This window comes from Squalius cephalus (genome assembly GCF_949319135.1).
Source record: "Squalius cephalus genome assembly, chromosome: 20".
In the NCBI taxonomy this organism is placed as follows: Eukaryota; Metazoa; Chordata; class Actinopteri; order Cypriniformes; family Leuciscidae; genus Squalius; species Squalius cephalus.
The window spans coordinates 28,751,875-28,775,899 of NC_137141.1; the positions used below are offsets into that span (position 1 = coordinate 28,751,875).

General features: G+C 36.1%; 3 protein-coding genes across 6 annotated transcripts in view; 2 read left to right on the forward strand and 1 right to left on the reverse strand.

Annotated features, from left to right (window-relative positions):
* Positions 1-899: 899 nt before the first annotated feature.
* On the forward strand, positions 900-5,366 carry LOC307148248 (uncharacterized protein). 2 transcript variants are annotated; one of them, XM_079853642.1, is made up of 6 exons: positions 900-1,055; positions 2,212-2,663; positions 2,792-2,949; positions 4,127-4,268; positions 4,449-4,517; positions 5,238-5,366. In XM_079853642.1, the coding sequence occupies exons 2-6, from the start codon at positions 2,448-2,450 to the stop codon at positions 5,358-5,360; spliced, it is 708 nt and encodes a 235-aa protein (XP_079709768.1). In that variant the 5' UTR covers positions 900-1,055; positions 2,212-2,447; the 3' UTR covers positions 5,361-5,366. The 2 variants fall into 2 exon arrangements, with proteins under 2 accessions (XP_079709768.1, XP_079709769.1); XM_079853643.1 differs by having other exon boundaries at positions 960-1,055; positions 2,227-2,663.
* A 947-nt stretch (positions 5,367-6,313) lies between these two features.
* On the reverse strand, positions 6,314-11,314 carry gpr132a (G protein-coupled receptor 132a). 2 transcript variants are annotated; one of them, XM_079853640.1, is made up of 2 exons: positions 11,092-11,314; positions 6,314-9,472 (listed from the first exon to the last, which is right to left on the reverse strand). In XM_079853640.1, the coding sequence occupies exon 2, from the start codon at positions 9,451-9,453 to the stop codon at positions 8,485-8,487; it is 969 nt and encodes a 322-aa protein (XP_079709766.1). In that variant the 5' UTR covers positions 9,454-9,472; positions 11,092-11,314; the 3' UTR covers positions 6,314-8,484. The 2 variants fall into 2 exon arrangements, with proteins under 2 accessions (XP_079709766.1, XP_079709767.1); XM_079853641.1 differs by lacking the exon at positions 11,092-11,314 and adding an exon at positions 10,171-10,246 and having other exon boundaries at positions 7,378-9,472.
* Positions 11,315-12,322: 1,008 nt separating this feature from the next.
* Positions 12,323-24,025, forward strand: part of ubr1 (ubiquitin protein ligase E3 component n-recognin 1) — a 32,161-nt gene continuing 20,458 nt past the window's right edge. The window contains exons 1-14 of one of the 2 annotated variants that reach the window (XM_079854261.1): positions 12,323-12,383; positions 13,569-13,834; positions 16,026-16,104; positions 16,275-16,385; positions 18,652-18,779; positions 18,857-18,995; positions 19,081-19,143; positions 19,244-19,367; positions 20,798-20,905; positions 21,646-21,734; positions 21,878-21,976; positions 22,507-22,664; positions 22,754-22,853; positions 22,946-23,074. In XM_079854261.1, coding sequence (XP_079710387.1) covers positions 12,348-12,383; positions 13,569-13,834; positions 16,026-16,104; positions 16,275-16,385; positions 18,652-18,779; positions 18,857-18,995; positions 19,081-19,143; positions 19,244-19,367; positions 20,798-20,905; positions 21,646-21,734; positions 21,878-21,976; positions 22,507-22,664; positions 22,754-22,853; positions 22,946-23,074 — 1,629 coding nt within the window. In that variant the 5' untranslated portion in view covers positions 12,323-12,347. Of the gene's footprint in view, positions 12,384-13,568; positions 13,835-16,025; positions 16,105-16,274; positions 16,386-18,651; positions 18,780-18,856; positions 18,996-19,080; positions 19,144-19,231; positions 19,368-20,797; positions 20,906-21,645; positions 21,735-21,877; positions 21,977-22,506; positions 22,665-22,753; positions 22,854-22,945; positions 23,075-24,025 lie in introns of both variants that reach the window. The other variant, XM_079854260.1, reaches the window with a different exon arrangement.

Here is a 24,025-nt window from a genome sequence, read left to right on the forward strand (position 1 = left end):
CATCAGTTTGTAAACAATAGAACCTCATTGTGTAAGAAACATGGGGGGAACGGAATCCGATGGCAAAAAATCCAGCTGTCAGAATCCATGGTGTGGATGGAGCTTAACCAGTATCAATTTGATAAACTTCTTCCTTAAACTTCCACATCATAATCCTCTCCAAACTTCATAACAATGCAGATTAAGTTAACTGGGCAATAGTCATTATACTCTTCAGGACTGTTTTTATTTTATTTTGGAACTGGTATGATAATGTGTGAATCAATGGACCTCTGAAAAACGTCCACCCATGCAGGGGCTAGAAGCTAATTTTCCAAGAAAGCAGTATTTTCCAACGAGGAATGTTTTTACAAACATCATAAAGGTTATTTATAAAAAGCATTATTTTTTTTATTTTATTTTTTTTGTTGTTGAATAAACATTGTTTATTATAAATGCTTTTTCACTCAAATGCAAATACTGAACATACAAAGAGAGAGAGAGAGAGAGAGAGAGAGAGAGAGAGAGAGAGAGAGAGAGAGAGAGAGAGAGAGAGAGAGAGAGAGAGAGAACTACCAAAATAAAAAATTGTCAGTGGGTAATAATATAAAAAAAGAAAAAGGTATAAAAATATTAAATAAATAGCTTTGCAAAGGTCACTAAACCTCTCACAAAGTCGTTATATAACACATTATTTATAGCTTTCTTATTCATAGTGACTCTCTAATAGTGATAGGCAGTATCTGTAGTGTCATAATTGCATTTATGAATGTGAAATTGGTTAAAAAAAATTATGAAGGCAAGTATCAAGTAATGAAGGCTATGAGAAAAATATAATAATGAGCCGAGATAATGTAAGTTACTGTGAATCTCGCGAGACTTTTGCAGTAGGACGGGCACCCTTCTAGACACGAGCACGTGCTGGGCGTGTTGTCAAACGTACAGGTGCGCACTTCACTCTCTCCGCCTGTTCGCGTGACGTCAGATTTGTGGAAGAAAATTGCGGAAATGCTACGTGGAATAACTATTATAGGCAATCAGCGTTTTATTACATCTATTGCTGTTTGTTTATGAAGGTAAGTGTGATTGTCGTTTTATTGGCGTATATTTCAGTCAGTTTAACCACAAGACGTTTGTTTACTATTAGAGAATGTATCACACAAAAGGTTTATTTACTGTTAATCTGTTTACTGTTGGTCTGTTAATCTGACCTCTACATTGTTGAAAAGGCAAAGCAACGTTAATAAAAATACGATAAAGTGATAACTGATTGATAAAAAAATCATATATTTGTGTCAAAAAGCAACTTTTTGTAATGTAAGCTATGATTTTTAGTGGTTCTCAGCCTTCACAGAGCCCTCCTTTCAGACTGTAATATTCTCTATAACATCATAGCGCTTAACAGATGAAATTAATGTAAATTTTTTTTTTTACATAACTTAATTATTGCTGTAAAAGATTAGTTATGTAAAACTGGAAAGTTAGAAAATACATAATAGTTTATATCTTTAAGGTGTTTACAACACATGGAATAGAAATACAAACTACATCTCAATTCAATTCAATTCAATACACTTTATTGTAAATTTGTCTTGGACTCTGGTGCCCACATACACATACACAGACCAAAAACATAACAATCCATAAACCATACACAAGCACATAAAAATGTAAAATAAATAAAAAGTATTGCTTATTTAAAAGTCTAATCAACGTAGGTACAAAGGATTTCTTAAAACGATTGTATACACATAGGCAGCCTATATCATCTGCCAGAAAGCAGCAACTCATAAACAGTACTCATAAATAGCAACTCATAAATCGCTTATCTAAATAGTTTGTTTACTTTTTGCACAATTTTTTATTCTGTTCAACTGTTTTTATTAAAAATGTTAAATTGTGTTTAATGAATGTTCTATAACCAACAAGATACAAGTACCTATGAAAGCTTGTTTTCCGCCACAGAATAAAAAACAAAACATCTCCCCCATCATAATTCTGACTTTATGTCTCGCAATTGCGAGTTTATAATTCTGACCTTTTTTAAGAATTGTGAGATAAAAGTCAGAATTGCGAGAAATAAACCAGCAATTGTGAAAAAAAAAAAAAAAATATTTACCTTTTTTTCCACGATGGAACCAAGCTTTCATAAATACCTCATATGCAATTGTCCTGTAGGGATTAATAAAGTGTAAATAAAATATAATGTTTATGTAAAATTTTACTCCACAGACATTTTGTCTTCAGATTCCTTGGTCCTCTTCCTGGAAAAAGAAGCAAAGCAATTGAGGAAATGTCTTTGGAAGGAAGCATGTGTCATCTAACCTGCCTCTGAAATACAATGGGAACTCCCTGCAAACTGCACACTGCCAAAAGCGTAGCTACAAAGACGACAACAACAGAAATTAGGACAATATAGAGGCAACCCCTGCTGATCCTGCTACAGTTGGATTACGTTGTTGTGTGTAATGGGGGAATGTATGCTGGACCTCTATGGTGAAGATGGTTTTCAAAGTTGTGAAGGGTTTGACGAATGGTCCACGTTCAGTTCTGCGGACTGGACAGAACCCCAGCAAGATGACAAAGGGGTGTCAGACTTGGGCGGATTACAGGACAAAACCAGGAAGGAGGAATTATCAACCATGCCTGTGACAGAAACAGGAACTTTCCAGTTTCCTGAAAACGTACGTTCTGCAGTTTTGCATATTTAACTGTGGTTGCATGATACTAAAACCATTTAGAGGTGACATACTTTCAAACCGTTATGTCTGTGCTAAGTGTTACTGTGATATTTAACACTTATGTTTTACAGGCTGAAAATGGTGACAAAGTAAATCCCTGGTTCATTTTTAATGACTGCTTTCAAGTTGAGGAGGCTGAGAAAAATCTTATCATGATGGAAATCCCTACATTGTCCCAGCTACAACAGAGCACATTAGACATGCCCTCTCAGTCTGCAGCAATATCAAGGTACAAGTCTATTGCTTTTGCTACTGTTCACTATGAGATGCTTTGCAATTAGCCAAAGTCATTACAGCAGCCATCTTCATTTTTTTTTTTACTCGGATCTATTCATTCATTCACAAAATCAATTATAAATGCACATCATACAAACAATAACTTTCGAATATTACTCTTCAATGACTTGCCATAATCTTTAGATTTGCCTTTAATCTTTAGATTAGGTTCCAATTCTCACTATTAACTACGACTTATGCCTCAATAAATCCTAATTACTGCTTATTAATAGTTAGTAAGGTAGTTGTTTAGTTTAGGAAATGGGTTGGATTAAGGGATGTAGATTATGGTCATGCAGAATAAGGCATTAATATGTGCTGTATAAGTACTAGTAAACAGTCAATATCCTAGTAATATGCGTGCTAATAAGCTAGTAGTTAATCGTGAGAATTGGACCTTTAACGAAAGTGTTACCTATTTTATTATTATGAATATGTTTTATAAAAAATACAGTGAAGCAGTTTTGTTAAGGCGTTATAAATATTTGAAAACTTTTATCTGACAAATAAGATCATGTGGTGCAACCAAAAAAATAGAAACATAAAAAACATAAAGCTGGAAATCATATCATATAGAGATTATAAAACTTTATGAATCTTTACAAAGTCCTGATATTTGTAAAAAAAACGTTTTATCTTAAATGTTTGGAAAATAATGATATTCTTATTCTTATTCATTCATGTACACTCATTAAGCATGTATTCAAGCTGTATGGAAAATATAATTTTTACTTGTTAGTTGAAAAACATTTGGCAACATTTCTCACTTTTGTTTAATTTAACCTGAATTACTAAAATAACTAAAACAAACTAAACTAAAACTTTCTTATCTTCTTGTACAGTGACCTTGAGCTTGGGAAAGGCGCTTTATAAATAAAACGTATTATTATAATTATTAAAAATGACAAAAACACAAAGCCAAATGACTAAAACTGTAACTAAAATGTAAGTAAAAACAGAAAATGTAACATTTAAATCTAATAGCATGTGTGTACATTGTCATCATTTGCGTCAATGCGCTCAAACTATTTTTGCACAGTAAAATGTTGTGAATTATTACTCTGCGCACAAGCCTGTTTTAAATGATGGAATGTCATTGTCAAAAGTCTCTCTCTCTCTTTCCCATCAAGCCAAGCTGCACATTTCTGGTGTCATCTACAGTCTGGGTCAAGAATTCTGAGACTGTCCGGTCCCAAACCTAAACTATACTCCCATGAAGGACTGCTGAAATCACTGCAGCTCAGACACCCCGACGCACGCGCTGACTCACAGGTGCGCAGAGAGTGACATGGCTATGGACGGAGTATTCAGATTTAGCACATCACTCGACCCGCATCCTTTGTGCTACAGACATGACCTCATGTGGCTTGTTGAGGGGAGAAGTTGTGCTGTTACATATTCAGACTTTTGTGGTGCTATTAAAACAAAGCAACTTTCATTTTTTATTTTCAGACCACAACTCTGTCTGATCTTGAACTAGAAAATCCAGAAGACCCTCCTGGAGCTCTTATTCAAACCAAGGTTGGTGACATATCAGTATGATTTCAGTACAATCATTTTCAAAGAAAGTGTTTGTTTGTTTCATTTCTAATATATTTTTAGATAACTGGTATTAGTTATCTAAAAATAAGTTAACCTTTTCCAAGACATTTCATGCTTTTCATCTTCAGAAAGATCTTACTTCCTCCCCATATTGCTTGAGACATTTAAACAGGCATAAAAACAACTAATATTTGGCAAAAACTGAATAGAGATTGTCAGATTAAGAGATTGAACCACAATAAGATGGCAGTCTACCAAAATTATGGACTGGTAAAAATAATGTACAGTAGGATATAAACTAAGAATGATTTTTACACTCCTTAAAGGAATAGTTCAATCAAAAATGAAAATTGTCATGAACACAAAATATATTTTGAGACTTTGTTTGGACATTCAATAGAAGTCAAAGTTAACCTAAATATTTTGGTTACCAACATTCTTCAGAATATATTTTCTATTCCACAAAAAAAAAAATCATGCAGGTTTGGAATGACATGAGGGTGAGTATGGTAATTGATACATTATTTTTATGTATTTTTTAAACTGGTTTTTAAACTGGTTTCCTCCAAATTTGAGGTGTTAGGTGGTCTATGATTTGATTTATTTATTTTTTTAAGTATTTTTTGAAAATGATTTAGAGGAAATGAATTAAAGGTAAAAAATGAACAGGTTCATTGACTTTTAAACTATTTTTTGTAGCTGATGCCATCATCACACTGTCAGAATTCTCCAGGATTCCTCTATCAGATCTCACGCCAGTGGCTCAACCAGTACAGCATTAACCTGCGGCCCAACCAGCACAAGAAAGATCCTCTGCTGTAAACATCACATGTACACACACACACACACACACCGTACCTGGGTAAACTGTCTCTTTAAACAAAGTACAAACTTTTTCCTTTTTTCCTTAATGTATACACAAATAAGCACAGGTAAGGTCTTCACGCACTTTCACAAATATATCGCGGTAAAGCCTGCTTGACAAAAGCACAGGGACGTACTACTATGCACACTAGCTCAGGAAGAATTTCCTAACTTACTTGACATACACACTTACTACTAACGTAAAGAAGAGGCTGTTAACATAAGCATTAGAACAGAACTAACAAGTGCCTAATAAGAACAAAATCAAACCTCAAGTATATGAAGTTAACAGCCATATCAATATTTCTACATTCAATTGTCTGTTGCTGCCTAAGCTCATTGCTTACTGTTCTTAAATCTGTTATTTTTATTGAGAACTGATATCTTAAATGTTTGAATGTATTTGGTATATTTATATTGGAACTATTTAAACAAGAATAAATTAATATACAGCTCTAATAATTAGTCCTGCACTTTAGATCAGTTTGCCTTTTATTATTATTATTTTGTTTTTTTAAAAAGGACTGAAAAATGTAACTCAAATGTTTAATAAAAAAGAGAGGTTTAAACTCTTATGGAATAATATTTATTTCTGGTTGGGTGTGTCAATGAGTCTTAAAAATAGATTATTACATTTTCTGGAAGTCCTAGTGGCTTCTGGAGTAAATGCAATTAGATTTTTTTAGACTCAATACATGAATACAGATTAAACATTTTTGCATATGCTTTAACAAAAGTATATCTTTTAACTCAGTCAGGGTTTTTTTATGTGTCAGGAGGTTGGGCGATATGACGATATCGATAGAGATTTTTCTATATTTTCTGTATGTAAATATATCCGTGCAGAGCAGGACTGCTTAAAAATGATAGAGCAGAAAATAAACATGGATGCATGAAAAGAAAAGCGGGATATGCTTGATGATTTATTAAAAAGCACAATAAATACTGTACAGTACTGAATTCGGTACGGACAGGGAATGACAACGTGACTTGAACGCTTAAATACACACATCTATGTATCAAAATGGCCGTCTTGTTGAGTATTCACCTAAACACAGTCAGTTATGTCTAAACTGAAAGTAGAGAGTTAGGCAAAATTATTATTATCCAATATTGGATGCATACATAAGGTCTTAAAGTGACAGCAGCCTCATACAGGCCTACCTGCTGCTGTCTATGTTGTTAATGTTAATCGAATAACAAAAGAAAAGAAAACCATGCATTGCTCTTGACTGAATATCTTACATAGCTTTATTATGAATCTGTGTAGCCTATATGTAATTCATAAAATGTTAAAGGGCTTCCTGTATGTTATGTTAGAAGGGATGCCTTTGACTTTGTAAACTCCTGTGACTTACTATAGCTAATTTCAGTTTAGGGCTAATTTGATATCAAGCTTATTAATTATATCAACACAATTGATCACCAAATTAGTCAAGTTTAATGTTCATCAGTTTGAACAGTTTGCCTGATTTAGTCGACTGATAAATTTAGCTTTATGTGGCACTCCTGAGTTATGTGAAGCTGAGTCTGTCACACTTCCTGTCATTGTGTTTGTGTTCAAACTGAAAACAGAACTACTCTATATTTGGTCAAACCTAGCAAATAGGAAGTTCACTACTAGTTAAAAAGGTCACAGAAAATACAAGTTAACACATTTGATCTGAGCATCCGTTCTCACGCTCAAAGCATCAAGAACTATCCAGGGAGAACTGATTGATTACTCAGTCTTACCATCTGTTATCATTTATTGTACAGGTCTCTTTGTATAGATGTGTGTGTATTATTTTTGGAAACGTTTTGCATTGATTTGAATATAGAACATGAAAAGCTGATTAGATGAACATCAGATGTGGCAGAACCACATTTACCCTTAAATGCACCATAAAATGCTTTGAATAAAAGCATCTTCCAAACACACAAACTTCACTTTTGGTAGTCCTAGAGAGCAATGAATCACCAAACTGATACATTTGACAACCTTTATTTATAAAAAATAAGCCTTTTATCAGCCACATGCGTTTGATTGTGTAACTACGTGTCTTTATGCAGGCACACAGTCGTACGTGGCTATGATTCTCACCTGCAAGCGGACAAAACATCCTCTTTTTTTTTTGCTCATCAGCACCTTGCTCTAACCATTTCCTCTACAAGTGTCTGTGGCGTCTCGCATTATTTCACCAACAATTGCACAATGTTCTCCTGAATTCACACTTTGGCAAAATCTTTTCAAAATCTAGTTTTCAAGTTTTTAGAAAGGTCTCTTTGTTTATGGCAGGTTCATATTGTTTTGAAAACTTTTATAGTTTCAAATGAATGACTCTGAAAATGTCATGTGGTGTAACCAAGTAATAAATAAGGTTAAATAAGGTTAAAGTATTTAAATTATTTTATCAAACTTTTTAGAAATGTCATGCATAATCAACTTAAATTATAAGAGACATTGACAGTCACAACAAGGGTCCTTTCTATGATATCATTTCCTGCTTTATGTTAGTGACACCATTTGACTTTGGCAGAAAACAAGTTTTTTAAATATTAATAACTACTTGAGGTTTATTTAAGTAGTTAATATAAACCTTACGCAACAAATTAAAGTTGGTAATTTGAATGAAAGAGGTTGGATTTATGCAAACACAACCATTTGAGAAGTCTGCTATACGTCACCAGAGAGAAGTTGTTTCACCGTAACAAATCAAGTAATGACATTTTGATAAAAAAGTAAAAGTCAAAACATATTCAGGGATGAATCGTTCACAATAAGATCAATTAATTGTTACTGTAATGATATCAAAGGTATGGATGATTCATTTTAAAATAACAAATATAACAGGAACATTTCATATTTAAATTCGGTAACACTATTTTAAGGTGACGTAGTTACACGTTACCACATGTACTTACGTAACTCTATAATAAGTACATGTAGTTAATTAATATTACTCAGTAAGTAAGTACAATGTAACTGCGTCACCTTAAAATAAAGTGTAACCAAATTCTAAATTCTATTCATTCTTTAAATGTTATACAGGCTTCAGGAAGAGGAAAATAAAGTCCCAGTTGAGAAAAAATAAAATAAAAATCACACTAAAGAAGAAGATCTCGAGCTGCTTCGTAACCCTCGCAGGCCTTTGTGGATCCTCTTAAGAACACTGTCGCTGGTGAGAACGTAGAAAACTGGATTTATGGCACTGTTGATGGTAGACAAACCCAGAGAGATCGTATAGGGTGTGTAGACACTTCTTTCAAAGTCACATTTCCCCTTCAAAGAGTGATTGATGGCGCGTAGCAAAAGGATGACATGGTAAGGCGTGAAGCAGATCAGAAAGAACAAGACGACAGCCACGGCCAGGTTACGAACTTTGACTTTGGTCCGTAGCTTCAGGCCCGTGCTAGCTTGCACGTTAACAAGGATGGCCAAGTTGCAGACTATTAAAATGCACAGCGGGATGAAGAAACCGATGAAGAAGCGGGCATAGTTGAGTGCCGTCACAACATCAGAGGGGTTGCTTGGCTCGAAGCACCGCTTCTCCTCCATTTTCTCCGAGTTGCCCTCTGTCATGATGAAAACCGGCACGTGTCCCACAAAAACGACTACCACAATCACAACAGTGATGATCACGGCATGCCTCATCTTTCTCAGACCTCGAGACTCCACGGCGTAGACCACCCCGACGAAGCGGTCCATGGAAATGCAGCACATCAAGAAGATACTGATGTACATGTTGTTGAAGAACACATAGCCGGTGACCTTACAGGCCAGAGAGCCCCATTCCCAGTGATGGCCTCTGTTGATGTAAATGGCCCAGAGCGGAAGTGTCCCTAGATACATCAGGTCACATACTGACAGGCTGAGGAGGTAGATTCCTAGAACGTTCTTCCGATACACTTCGATGATCGTGAAGAAGACTGTGATCAGGTTGGCAGGCAGACCTACTGTGATGACTATACTGTAGAGAGCCACAAGTGGAAGTGGGTTTTCTTCATCGTAAGGCGGCTCACAACCGTTTGAGCGGTTTTGGGGTGTTAACGTTGTACTGGTTATGTTCATGGTCACTGGGAGGCTGAGGCTATCCAAAAAGATAGAAAAAAGAATAGTTAAATTGGCGTTCATTTAAAGAAACATGGGGTTAGCAGTAGTATGGCAATAGTATCTTAAACAGTGCTACCTTAAAGCTACACTGTGTAATTTTTTAAGTTGATTCTTTGCAAAAAAAACACTTTGTTCTTTCAAAATGATATGTAGTCATTAATGTGTAATTACTTATACCATCTAATCAAGTATTCTCGTAAGCGTAGAATCTGCCATTTAGAATACATACGAGCGAGTCGCTCTAATGGCGGCAGCCATTTTGCGCCTCCATCTTGAAAATACATTAGCCAAAGAGGGACATACCTGGAAATTCAAGCTTCGCCTTTCGCATTTTGACACTCAGTGGCACTGTGACGAATGCGAGGGGGAGATTACTTGCGACTGCAAGCAGATTTGAAATAATACGGCCACCGTAGGAGTTAAAACGCCCTCGGAATGGGAGGGGCTAGAAAGTAATATTCAGTTGGTAGTCATAAACAATTTCACCGCTAGATGGGGGAAAATCCTACACAGTGTAGCTTTAAGTATAATAAATACATTTTCAGAAGTATGTTATCGATTCCACTCAGATTATTTCCCACAGCAAAGTCAAATATTATAAAATACTATATAGGCTATATACAGGACATTTTCATATTAATCAATGTATTAATATATTGGACAAACTAAACTCACAATTTTTGAGATGGACATTTTAATCAGAGTTAAGGTGCGGTCACATTGTTCAGGGAATTTTCACAGGTGAAATCCAGTCCAGAATCACGCAACTGCGAAATTTAAGTGAGGGGAAAAGATTTCCTCTCACAGATTCTGCAACAGGTCTTTGTCCAAGAGATTCACCGCATTACTAGCAGAAAAGCTGCTTGGTTTGAAACAGAGACTTCTCTGCGAGTTGTGCGACATATGTCGCTACACTATTGACAATAGACAACAGACCTTTTATGCCTGCAAAATTTTGCTCAAATTTCACTAATGGGACCACACCATTTAGTTGAACTTACAGAAATAATTGAATGAATTATGAAGCCACTAATCGTCACGTGACCTACTGAAAATATGGCGACCACCATGAGGGACCCACACCATGGTAAATAAAACAGATTATTAGGATACTGATAAATTATTTGAAACATTTTTAAGTAGCCTACTATTCATTTCTAGATGTGTAGCTTTTAATGAGGAGAAAAAAAACAAAACAAAAAACACTACACCCAGCTTTAAACAATGCTGACTATTATCAAAGTCTTTTTATCCACCTTTTAACAAAATCATAAACATTCGATCCTGATAGAGAAAAGAATAGAAAGTATATAATATCAATATAATAGAATAGAAAGTATATAATATCAATATAATATAATATTTTGACATCTTAACAAAAGTATGAAGTCAAAATGTTCTATAAGTAGCTCTTAAAAGATGATATGCTGCATTAAAAAGCGTTCTTTTGTAGCATTTTTTTAAGCTTCAGAACAGTAGCTATCAGTAGTTTTATCAAATTCGATTTTACATTTCAACAACATGATGCATTGGTTGTTTCCCTTGAAGAGGTAAGTTGAATCCACAACTATTTTGCATAACGAATAAAACGGTTACCTCTTCCAGGTGATCGCAGAAACTCTACTCAGTCTCAGTGTTCATATCATCAATCTCTTTTCCTATTTGTCAAATTATATTATACAAGCCCGAACGCTCTTTTTCATCCCCACGAATGCATTAGATCCGTCCAGCAACACAGTCAAAAGGAAATGAAGTAATAAGGATGAGCAAGTGTTCAGTTATCTGCAGTTACGTGTGAGATGCTGTCACTCACGTACGCTGTAGACAGAGGGTTAATAGTATGCAAATAGTATCCGTTTTGATACCTTTGTATCAAATACGTTTGAGACAGCAAGCCACCTGAGTAACATTTTATTTTACATTTCCTTAAAAAGGCGACGTCAGTTGTGGACATTATTATTATTGTTGTTGTTTTCTTCACATTATTTTATCTTTAAACACGTGGTGGCTGAACTTACCTCGCTTTCCCTTACTGTAAGTAGCCTATTTATTTTGTTGCATTTGACCTAAGCGTGCTAAAACGTGGTCCTAACCACATCTGCGTTTACTATGGGGTCATATTTGAATAAGACAATCTCTGATTATTAAACATTAGATAAACACCCAAAACATTTTTCTCGTGACTATATTTGGACTGCATGCTTACACAACTGCGGCTCTTCAGTGTTAATAAGGTTCAATCACCCACTTAGAACGTAAGACAAAAGGTTCCTCCAGAGGGCGCTGCAGGGATACAAATGTTATTGTTGTGTGTGTGTGTGTGTGTGTGTGTGTGTGTGTGTGTGTGTGTGTGTGTGTGTGTGTGTGTGTGTGTGTGTGTGTGTGTGTGTGTGTGTGTGTGTGGAAATGGCTGCTTTACAAAGAGTTAAAATTCTTTAATAATGTATTCACATAGGTCCAAACCCGTATGACTTTGTTTCGTCTGTGGAACACAACATCATCATCACATTATTATTCCTTGCGACTTAATGAAATTTGGACTAAAAATGGAGGGGAAAATGAAAATCTTGTTAATAATAATTTGATTGAATCTTCCAGTATACTGATACTCTAAAATAATAAAAAGTCATACATTCAACAATTACTTTTATATAATATAACATAATTCTTATAACCTTTTATATTACTTTTTTGTGTTATGTAATTTTGTATGTCAAACCACATGCTTTTATAATTTGATTACAATCAATGTAGCCTATATTTAACTTTTTTGTGAATCCATCAAGACTTTTAAACTGTTGCAAATCCGTCCTGGATGTGTTGCTGTGGTGACGCTTTACGGCATTTGAATCATGGCGGAGTCGCTGAACGGTGTACAGTTGAGCACGGTAAATATTTGATTTTAACCACCTCAGACACAAATGCAATCGCATGTCACGAGTTTTTCAATAGATTGTGCTTTTAGCAGGGAAAGATATATGCTGAATCTGTGCGGTTAACCTGCAGATTATGTTTTATTTACGATTTAATGATGAACATTTTGGTCAGATACCAGATTTTGTTGACATGATTGTTGTTTATCATCCAGCATGTTTAACCAGCAGATTTTAACAGCGCTCTATTCTACATCATCGCATATTCTATGGCATTTAGTACGGTTTTTGTCTCTTTAAATTTGTAACATGAGCTGTTAATATTTTGTGTTAAATGGTTGGTAGAAAATTATGGTATGTTTTTTAGTTACATTTGTGGGCTGATGCTTTTAAAAGTTTAATTTGTTTACGAAACGACGAAAATCATAAATAAAGATCCACTCTCACTTAAATTGAGGTGAATAAGACCTTTTGAGAGACAAAATTTTTACCAGGTCTTCGGCCTTGTGCAATTTTTTTTTCCACCTTTTAATGCAGCCTTTTTTTTTTTTTATCTATTTTCATTATTTATAATCAGAATATTTGATAATAGTTTTTTATTTGATATCTGCTAGTACATAATGTATATTCTAACCATATTTAATATGTGGTTAACTAACTTATACTTCTTAAAAACTTATACTCACTTATACTTATACCTATACTTACACACACACACACACACACACACACACACACACAAATAACATTTAACAAGTTTAGAAAAGTTTGGTTGTGAATGTTGAGCAAGATTTGAAACGCAAGTTTGCGTCAGGACTGACCCTTGGTTTTCCATGAATGATCCTGTGGCAGACAGTGAGGTTAACTCAGTTATCAAGTTATATTATAATTAAAATATATTTCTTCCTGGTCTAAACAATAATCAATTTTTTTTTTGCAAGAGATTTTTGTAAAAGATTGGGAAGACTGTGATCAGACTCATCATAATTGTTAGATTGTGCCAACAATAAAGAAAATCTTTAAACTAGTTGTCAAGCTTGACTTTCACCGTTTTACAGTGTTTTGGAGAGTGTTTTGATTGCTTAAATGTAATTTTTGAACACCCATATACAATTATAAATTCCATATTTCATCATATGATCATTTAATGTATTTCGTTAGTTTATTATATTGTTTATGCTCTTTCTCTTTTGCCACCAGAAATGGCAGGAGGCTTCAAACAGAGGGGCTGCTATACTCAGCTATTTGGGGGAGCAGGTCCCCCTGATTTACTGCCTAGAGAGAGAGCCACAACCGGGAGAGGAGGAGCAAAAGGTTGAGGAACGCCTGCTGTATCCTCTGGAGTGCTTTCTTTTTGGGGAGGACCCCTGTGTGGGCTTGGAGAAGCTACAGCAACACAACAGCAGCTCATCAGCTCAGCAGTGTGGACGTGTCTTCAAAGAGGGCGAGACCGTCTACTCCTGCAGGTTAGAATGGAGACCGTTTAATAAAATACTTCATGGTTTATGCAGTCACCATCAACTGAAAGTGACATGTGAAGGCCGAATTTGGTAACCCGTACCCGGAATTTGTCCTCTGCATTTAACCCATCCAAGTTAGTGCACACACATTAGGAGTAGTGAGTAGGGGACACACTCTCTGCAAACCGTGGACACACACCGGGAGCAGTGGGCAGCCATTTTGCTGTGACACCTGGGTAACATACTCCTATGTATGTTTGTAAGGAGTACATCAGCAAGACTGATTGATGGGCCGGTATTTCTGTATTTGGGCATTGTTTCGATGCGCATAATGGACAGCCTTGGTCAATGGACAATGCACTCTTTGCTTATTCAATTTAGTGGCGAGGCCAGAATTTTTAAAGTGAGTGGACCTTGGTGAAATAGGGTGGACCTCAATGCCTACTCTCAAATTACATAATTTTACAATTCATGGGATACAAATAATTAGACAATGAAGATGAGTTAAATGTGATTTATTTTCAGCCAACAGTTTCATGAAAACAACTAAATCTATTATAAACAGGCTTAAAATAACCAATAAAGGTAAATAATTATAGACATAGTGTGTAAGGCTGGGAAAGGCTTCCCCTGGTCTTGGACTTGGATTTGGCATGGGATTTTCTCACTGCTTCTGATTGCTTTTAGACTTGTAGGGGAAAGCTGCTCATAACTGCTGGTTTGGGATCAGTTTGCTCCGTAATAATAATAGCACATTGGCGATTTGGCAAATGATCCTGTGCATATCATCTGTGTTTACACTCTGGAGATCATCAAATGTTTATTATTACAACATGCTTTTTTAGCATTGAGCAGTTGAGCTAATGACAGACATGTCTGTTGAGTTCTTGAATGCAATGGCCAATCAGAGGTGTTTAAGTTAGAATCCACTAACAGCTCAAAGCCGGAGTTTTGTCCAGTTCTGCACGCTCACAAATCCTCTCATTAGAACAAGGTGTAGACATATGTGTCCCTGGATCACAAAACCAGTCACAAGTTGCACGGGTATATTTGTGGCAATAGCCAACAATACATTGTATGGGTCAAAATTATTGATTTTGCTTTTATGCCAAAAATCATGAATGCAGCACAATCGCAAACCTAAATACAACTTTAAAGGTGATTTTCTCAATGTTTCGATTTTTTTGCACCCTCAGATTCCAGATTTTCAAATAGTTGTATCTCGGCCAAATATTGTCCTATCCTAACAAACCTTACATCAATGGAAAACATATTTATTCAGTTTTCATATGATGTATACATCTCAATTTCAAAAAATGTACCCATGTGACTGGTTTTGTAGTCCAGGGTCACATATTATTTATAAGCATTAAGCAATATCACATGAGTAGCTGTGCCATATGGCTCCATAGTGCCGTAGGCAATCACAGCCACGCTGATATAGAGCCATATCGCATGGTTACGAGTGTGAAAGTGTGCTTATTCAACAACAGTATGACGGCACAACTGTGTAAATAAATCAGAAACAACAATGGAGTGTCTTTAAAAACCCTCTTCCTTCCGCCACGGATTCAGATCTCAGGTTGACAGTTTAACAGATGAGCCCAAGCCACTGTTACTAACTCTAAAATGTCACTTTAGAAATAGCAACAAGGAATGCTGAGTCGCTTCATTGAAGCTTCTTGTATTATGTAGAGTAGAGTATAATGAGAGAGAGAGATCGACTAAGCCAGTGCATTATCTCCTTCTTGCTGATATTCTTCAGGTCAATCTTATATTCATAATCCTAAAATCTGTGTGAATGTGTGCTGAGGAAAGCAATATCTTTGTCTTTGTCCTTTTAGCAGTTAAGGGGATTTCCCATGACAGCGCTAGTCAATGCATTTGTAAGCTGCGTGTGTATTGTTTACAACCTTGTTTCAGTCACTTTCAATAGAAGTCTTTGCTACTCACTTCCTCATAAAGACCATCTAATGTTGTAATGTAACTTTCACTGAAGTCGAAATCAAAATCACTTTCTCAATATAAAATGCATATTTGAGGTATAAATAACTATAAATAAAATTAGTTTTATTATAATATATAATATATCAATGAAGTTTTTATGATGAGATTATGAGGAGCCCTGTTCAATGTATAGGTTGCATTTGACACTATTGCTTTCCTTGCCTTGAATCATCCTTATATGTATTTCCAGGGACTGTGCAATAGATCCCACCTGTGTACTCTGCATAGAATGCTTCCAGAATAGTGTGCACAAAAGTCATCGCTACAAGGTAATCATCATCATTATTATTTTTTTTTTTTTTTTTTTACTTTTAATGTTTATGATATATATTTTTAAAATGTAATTACTAATTACATCAAAATGTATAATTTTTTATTCTTATATATTATATTATGTATTTTGTTATTATAATTATTGTTATTTGCGTTGCGACCGCAGATGCATGCTTCAGCAGGAGGAGGTTTTTGCGATTGTGGAGACTTGGAGGCTTGGAAGACCGGACCCTGCTGCTCTCAACACGACCCTGGCACTTCAGTTGCTATGGAAACGGTACAGTTCATTCTCCAGAAGCTTATCGATGTAACGATTGTTGTCGATTTTTACCGTGAACAGTATTGTTGAACTAACTTCCTGCCTTGAGGTCAGAGGAGCTGTTCTACCCCTGCGTTCGCTAACCCCCAACCCTCCCTCCCTCCCTCTGTGGGAAAACGGAGTGTGTGGGAAAGTGACACGCAGGAGGGCTGTGATGCAAAACCAGCTGGAAAAAACAAACAGACTACAGGGGTAGAAGAATAAGCAAAGTCTTTCGTGAGAGGGTTTGTTGTACAAGTAAATAAATGTGTTAGAATGAAACTAATAGACTTGGTGTTTAAGGGTATAAATCCCAGTATTCCATCAAAAGCTAGGATGCACTGATATGGGATGTAATCATGGCAGATTTCTAGCTGTGTGCCTGGATTTTGGCCTGGAAAGCAGATGGTCTGTTTCAGTGGTCAGATAATTCAATAGATCCGCCGTGATCAGATCAGGGTCTAGATCCACACTCACTCACCACATACTCACCTTTGTCGGAAAACAGCAGGTGGCTTTTTGTCTTTGACACCCTCAGGCGAGATCTAAACATGCACATAATGAACATGACAGATTGGCATTAAACCAAAACAACAAACATCATATCCTGCTCAAAGGGTCTGCCATGTTTTGCGTCTTATCTTTTTGCTGCACAGTCAATTTATGAGCACTTTCGGTACCTGAACTCTTTTATTGGAGTGACTGGCTTTTAGGAGATGTTACTGATTGTGATCTTCTGGTGGTGTTCAGAAAATTGAGGATGTTTAGAAGGTTACTGCTGTAGGCCTCTGGGAGCTTGACTTCTTGCCAGATATTAGACACATATACAAATGAGAATAAACAACAGTGATGTTATTTTTGTGATCTTCCCTCTGTGAGCCTGCTGTCCCAGTATTTAGCAGAATTCCCAAGCTGTTCTTTTCCACACCGTGAAAGTGAATGGGGACTAGCGCTATCAAGCTCCATAAACAAAAATAAAGGCATCGTCAAAGTAGTCCACATGACTCGTGCACTGTATTTCAAATCTACTAAGGTCATGTGAGACGAAGGCCACAGTTTAAATCGTTCACTGAAAATCTTCTCATCCACTCAAGCTCTGAAATTTTCATCAAATTGACAGGCAAGGGTGTCAGTACGTAGCTGAAAAAAGGAAATGAGGGGCTGTCTATAACCAGAGCCGTTATCCAACTGAAAGCACTGGATATCGGCAAAGACCTGAACATACCCGCCAGCGAGGAAACTCATTTCTTATTTCGGCTACGTACTGACACACTTGTCTGTCAATTTCTTCGATGTGGCGTAAGAATGATGCAGTCTTGGCCAGCGCTTGCCCTCTGACTTCAGGGAGAAACTGCTGTCCTTTCAGCGCTATGTGATCGGGTTAAGGAAAAAACATTCACATGCCCTGGATCAGATAGATAATGCAATCAAACACCTGTGTTTTTTGAAATGCTAATGCTTTTAATGTACATAAAAAGGTGAGAAATCAGTCATTGTAAAACCTTCTGGAAATGACTATTGCTTATTTTATGGTATGCCATGAAGTGTCTATTTCACTATTTATTTCATAAAGTGTTTATAATCACTCCGCCCAAGTAGCAGTGCTTCGCCTTCTGAGAATATAGTTCCCAGTATGTATACGGTTAGAAGATGGCTGTGTCTCATGTGATCTTGTTATTTGTACACGCCATGACTATACAAAACACAACATGTAAATAGGAAAATGTTGGCGTTATTTTGTCACTGATTGGGAGCAGTATGCTAGCTGGAGCCGTTTACCTCCAGTCTTTGTGCTAAGCTAGGCTAGCGGTGGGTGCGTCAGACAGAGTTACGGCACGCACAGAGATGAAAAGGGTATGTATGGACTTATCTAACTCTGAGGATACGGTGAATAAGCTAAAGTCCCAAAAAGTCGGCGTGTTCCTTTAAGGGATGTAGAATATGGTCATGCAAAATAAGGCATTAATATGTGCTTTATAAGTACTAATAAACAGCCAATATCCTGGTAATATGCATGCTAATAACAACTAGTAATCATGTGAATTGGACCTTAAACTAAATTATTTTTAAATAAAAGCATTTTCTTCCTCATCTTATAATCAGGGTCGTCTTATATTTGGAACAATGCGGTAATAGATTTTTGTAGGTGAGAAGAAAACCAATTGTTTACAAAAAGTTTAACCATTCTGTGAACAACTAAAAACGAAAGGACTCTCAGTGACAGTTGCCGTTATGTGTGTCACAGGAGGAGTGTGTGATGGATCCAGGTCTTCAAGGAAGGGCTCAGACGCTGTTCCACCTGTTGCTGCGGTACACGGCAGACATGCTGGTTTGGGAAGAGAACAATGAACTATCAGAAGAGCTGAAGCCAAAGTGAGATATGCAGTTACGTGCTCCAACTTCAGCAAAAAAAAAGGTTAAAGGTTAATGTTATTTAATATTGTGTTTAGAGTGAAAGAAGACACCTACTTCTGTGTGCTCTACAACGATGAACATCACTCATATGACCACGTCATCTACACACTTCAGCGAGCAATCGCCTGTGACCAGAATCAGGCTCAAATCTACACTGCACTCATTGACAAGGAAGTGAGTTTTCTTGGCATCCGCTTTCCACATGCTCTTATATTGTCAATGCACAGACTTTTCAATAGTGCCGTTATTATGATGTCAGGGGCGGAAAGCAGTGAAGAGAGGTACCCTCAGATCCTGTCAAGACGCCAGGGATAATATCAAGGTAAACATACTTGTACACTCTTTATATACACTCATTTGGTTGTTTGTAGATGTAACGACTATTTCAAATTTGTTAACTCGTGTTTGAGTTTCCTGTGCAGCGTAACTCAGAGCACATTATCCAGAGACCTTTGCGGGTGGAGATTCTTCACACTGCTGTTATGGCCCATCAGACCTTCGCCCTCAGACTCGGCCCATGGTTCCAGAAGATCATTGGCTACTCAGGTAGACCATTTAGGACTCATGCACTAAGGACTGGTTCTTATTCATAACTGTTCCATTTTTAAAATTATATAATACTGTTCACAGCAGTTACATTTACACGGCATCCGTTTCATGGCTGTAGTAAGCCCTTTTGAATCTATTGTGCAAACATCGAGTCAGCCCTTCTGAGGGTGTGTTCACACTTTTCACACTCCGGTGCGATTGCTCTGATAGTGCAGTTGGTGCACAACAAATGAACCCTGGTGCAGTTCGACTGAAATATGAACGCAACACGGACCAAAGACATGTAAACGAAACGGCAACATGAGATGAATTCTCAAGCATACAGTAGTTTTTTCTCTACATAGTCGTGATTTGGCCATCCCAGTTCGGTACAGTCAAGTCATCTTCATTTATATAGCGCCTTTAACAATGTAGATTGTTTCAAAGCAGCTTTACAGAGATAAACGTATAATTTAAGGTAACAGAGACTGTTTTGGCTTTATAGCGGTTCTTTAATAAAGTTATTTTCCAGCTAAAGTTAGTTTTGATTGATTCGCTTCCGTCGCAACGATCATTTGTTATTAAATTAGGGGCCGCTAAGACGACACCATTCTCTCTACACAGACTTTAAACGCGGATGTACAGGTGTCAGAACCACGTCTCTTTGCAGCAGATCTTCGTTTGTGTGTGTATAATGGAGGAATTCCTAATATACTTTAAAATATAATTTATATCTGTGATGCAAAGCTGAGTTTTCATCAGCCATTACTCTTAAGTGTCATTAGTGTCTTCATTACTCTTCGGTCTTCAGTATCACATGATCTGTCAGAAATCATTTTCAGGATTTCTGTATTCAGGATTCATTGAAGAATAAAAAGTTTAAAAGAATTGTAGCATTTTTTTCTAACATTATAAATCTTTTCTATTTTAAATAAGTGCTGTTCTTTTTTAACTTTGTATTCATCAAAGAATCCTGAAAAATTGTATTACAGGTTATAAGAAAATATTAAGCAGCACAACTGTTTTCAATGCTGATTATAACTGAGTATCAAATCAGCTTATTAGAATGATTTCTGAAGGATCATGTGACTGATGACTGGAGTAATGATGCTGAAAATTCAGCTTTGCATCACAGAAATAAATTCTTTATTAAAGTATATTAAAATAGAAAACCATTATTTTAAAATTTTAATAATATTTCACAATATATTTTTTTTTCTGTATTTTTGATCAAATAACTGCAGGCTTGATGAGCATAAGAGACTTCTTTCAAAAACATTACAAATAGTAATGTTTCCAAACTTTTTACCGGTACTGAATAACAATAATCTGTATCTATTTATACATTTTAATATTTTTTTTCCTTAAAAGAAATGTTACCAGGGTTTTGACACTGCTTATTTTTATAAAGAAATGTTGAGGTTTTGTCCTTGTCGTTGGTTCTGTAGTTGGCCTCAGGGAGGTGTTCTGCCAGGTGGCTTTGGAGCCGTCCGCAGAAAATGATAAACTCTGCTTGATCAGTCGACTCATGCTGCATGATGCCAAACTTTATAAAGGTAAATATTGCAATCTCTACAACAGGGGTGTCGCGATAATCCTGATATTTAAAAAATTCAATATCGTTATGTTATTAAGGGTTGTCCCAAAATGCTGGTATTGGCGATAACAGTAATATTTCAAATGAATACTACACATATGATGATTTGACACGTAAATGGACAAAGACATCCTGTAGCTGAACAAAATGCAGATATAGAGACATTTTTACTGATCAAACATGAAGAGAATTAACACACCATTGCGACAGTAAATGGTTTATCTGTGTTCTTCAAGCCATCTCGAGTATTTTCATAAAGATAATGTATATTTATAATGCAGTGCCAATTGACATAGCCTTTATCTCCATATAGAATACTATAAAATTGTATAATTTCTGCCTCATTCTGTGATAAGAAGCCACATCAATTCACAGAAGGAAGTTATTTCAAACTGGTTTCCATTAAGTGTAATTGTTCCTTTTGAATGCAATGGTATAAAAAAAAAAAAAGATAATTTTGACCGATAGCATTATTATTATTTTTTTTTATATTTCTATATTTTATTATATAATAATCTATAATAATTATCATTATTGTGAATTCTTTTGGCCATGATAATCATGTAGTGAAAAATCTGGTATTGTGACAGCCCTACTCTTCAATTAAGTTATGCACGTTCAATAGCCTGAAAACATTTAAAATCTGATTAGATCTTCTTAGTACTGTCTCTAAATCTTTTTTTTTTTTACTCTCCTCAGGAGCCCGCAAGGTCGTCCATGAGTTAATTTTCACTAGTTTACTGATGGACACCGAATACAAGAGGCAGTTTGCCATGAAATTCACAGAGGTATTATTTTGCAGCTGCATATCATTTCACATATATTTTAATGATTAAGTAATATATTGTAGTTGTTGTTTTACGCTTGTCACATGCTTGGCATTAGCAAAAACAGCTGAGATGAGGTCTAACGTGTGTACATCGTGTTTCAGCACTACAAGCAGCTTCAGGAAGACTTCATCAGTGATGACCATCAGAGGAACATCTCCATCACAGCCTTGTCTGTGCAAATCTACACTGTTCCCACGTTGGTATGATGAACGTCTGTTTATTACAGCAGTCATGTGTCTAAAATGTGCAGCGTTTTTCTGTATCCAGAGATCCATTGTGTTCTTTGCATTTATGAGTTTCCTACTCATAAATGCAATTCAAATGTAATTAAATATAATTACAAGAAGTCTACATAATAACCATAGTAGTTCCGTACATTTATCCGTAGTTACAGTTATTATAACTTAGTAATTACAAGGAAACTCAGTTTTGCATGTGTTGGCTTACAGAATGTGAGAATGCAGTCTGATCAGAAATCAGGCAGATCTTGTTCTTGTTCAACTATTGCACACAAGTTGTACGGACCATAATACATATTAAAATCTAAAACCTTTTTTTTTTTCACTATAAAGAACCTTTTGTGCATTGAAAATGATAAAGGTTTGTCATGGAACCGTTGATGCTAATAATAATCCTCTGTTTTTAAGAGTGTGCTGTAAGTAAATGAAAGAAGAATATTCATTCAAGTCCATTTAAAGGTTGAAGGCATTTAACATTGTCTTTTTTTCAGGCCAGGCAGTTGATAGAGGAGGGCAACGTCATCAAGGTCATTATAGACACTGTAATGGAGATGATGCGGGAACATCTGGACAGCAACCACCGCTTCCACTTCCAGGGCCACAACCCCGACAAGTTCTTCCGGGTTCAAGTTATCTTCCATGACCTCAGGTCTACACACAAGCCTTGAATTACGGAACATAGTAACAGCTCTGTTTAATTTTGATCAGTTGGCTCAATTCAGATTTTGACGTCATCAGGTACATTCTCATCAGTAAGCCCTCTGTGTGGACGGAGGCGATGAGGGTGAAGTTCCTCGAAGGTTTCTGCGTCTTTCTCCGCTTCCTCTGCTGTATGCAGGTGATGCTTTCTCCCATCAAAAGCTTATTTGCCTGAAAGTCTGTGGTTTGGTTAGATCTGTAGCTTAATTAAATCTCATTCTTTGGTGACAGGGGATGGAGGAGGTGAAGAGGCAGTTTGGTCAGCATGTAGAAGTGGAGCCGGAGTGGGAGGCGGGTTTTACCCTCCAGATGCAGCTACGCCACATTCTTGCCATGTTTCAGGACTGGTGTTCATCTGACGTGAGTCACGGCTTGTCAGAGATCTTGCTTTTCTGTGCTGCTTTTTCGGATAAGATACATAAAAATAATTGATGATAGGGAATATTGTATGTAACATGATTATATAGTATGAATATATTCAATAAATACACTCCCAATTAAAACTATGTTACATTGTTCCTTTCAAACTGTTTTGGCAGAACATCTGCGGACATGTATGCCGTGAGCTCCAAAAGCCTGTTTGACTGCATTCCTTTTAAAAAACTAATTTTAAATAATAATAATTAATAATAATTTAATTAATAATATTTTTTAGGATTCTTTGATAAATAAAAAAGGATTTATTTGAAAAAGTTGTTGTTGTAAATGTAAGAACTAGTGACCTGTTACAGATATTATAACCGTCCATTTCAAGATAACATACATTTCAATAAAATATACCTAACCATCTGGACAGTTTCATATTGAATAAAAATGTATGTAAAAAAAAAAGAAAAAAAAAGAAAGTCAAATATGTCAAGCCAATCACAACCAATTGCCCACCAAAATCAGACAAGGTTTCTCTCTTGATTTTGACATTGCAATGCAAACTGGTAATTGACATAATGAAAATCCAAACAAAGGAAGTGCGGATGGTCTTTTTTGTTTTGTGGTTTTTTAATTTTGTCCTCAGCACATTCACTCATAATTGACAAATATTTTCAAATTTTTAACTTTGTGCCACCAGCTGCAAAGTACAATGTGAGTGCAATCGTCAAGTCAAACTATTTCTACTTTTCTCAGTTACAAAAAAACACTGTGGTAAAACAGATTGTGCTTTATTACCATCAATTATGTTTTATAATCATACTCATGGAAAGAATCGATCAACTTCAGGTCACCGATTGACTCCCTGTAATGCTGAGACCAAGTGCTTGAATTCTCCACATTTACTTTTCAAGCCTTTCTATTGCTTGACTGATTATCTTACAA

Bases quoted from the DNA above. Each gene is read 5' to 3' on its own strand.
- LOC307148248 (XM_079853642.1), top strand. From the start codon at position 2,448: ATGGGGGAATGTATGCTGGACCTCTATGGTGAAGATGGTTTTCAAAGT. The intron at 2,664-2,791 runs GTACGTTCTGCA...TATGTTTTACAG, and splicing joins CTTTCCAGTTTCCTGAAAAC to GCTGAAAATGGTGACAAAGT. The intron at 4,518-5,237 runs GTTGGTGACATA...TATTTTTTGTAG, and splicing joins GAGCTCTTATTCAAACCAAG to CTGATGCCATCATCACACTG.
- gpr132a (XM_079853640.1), bottom strand. From the start codon at position 9,453: ATGAACATAACCAGTACAACGTTAACACCCCAAAACCGCTCAAACGGT.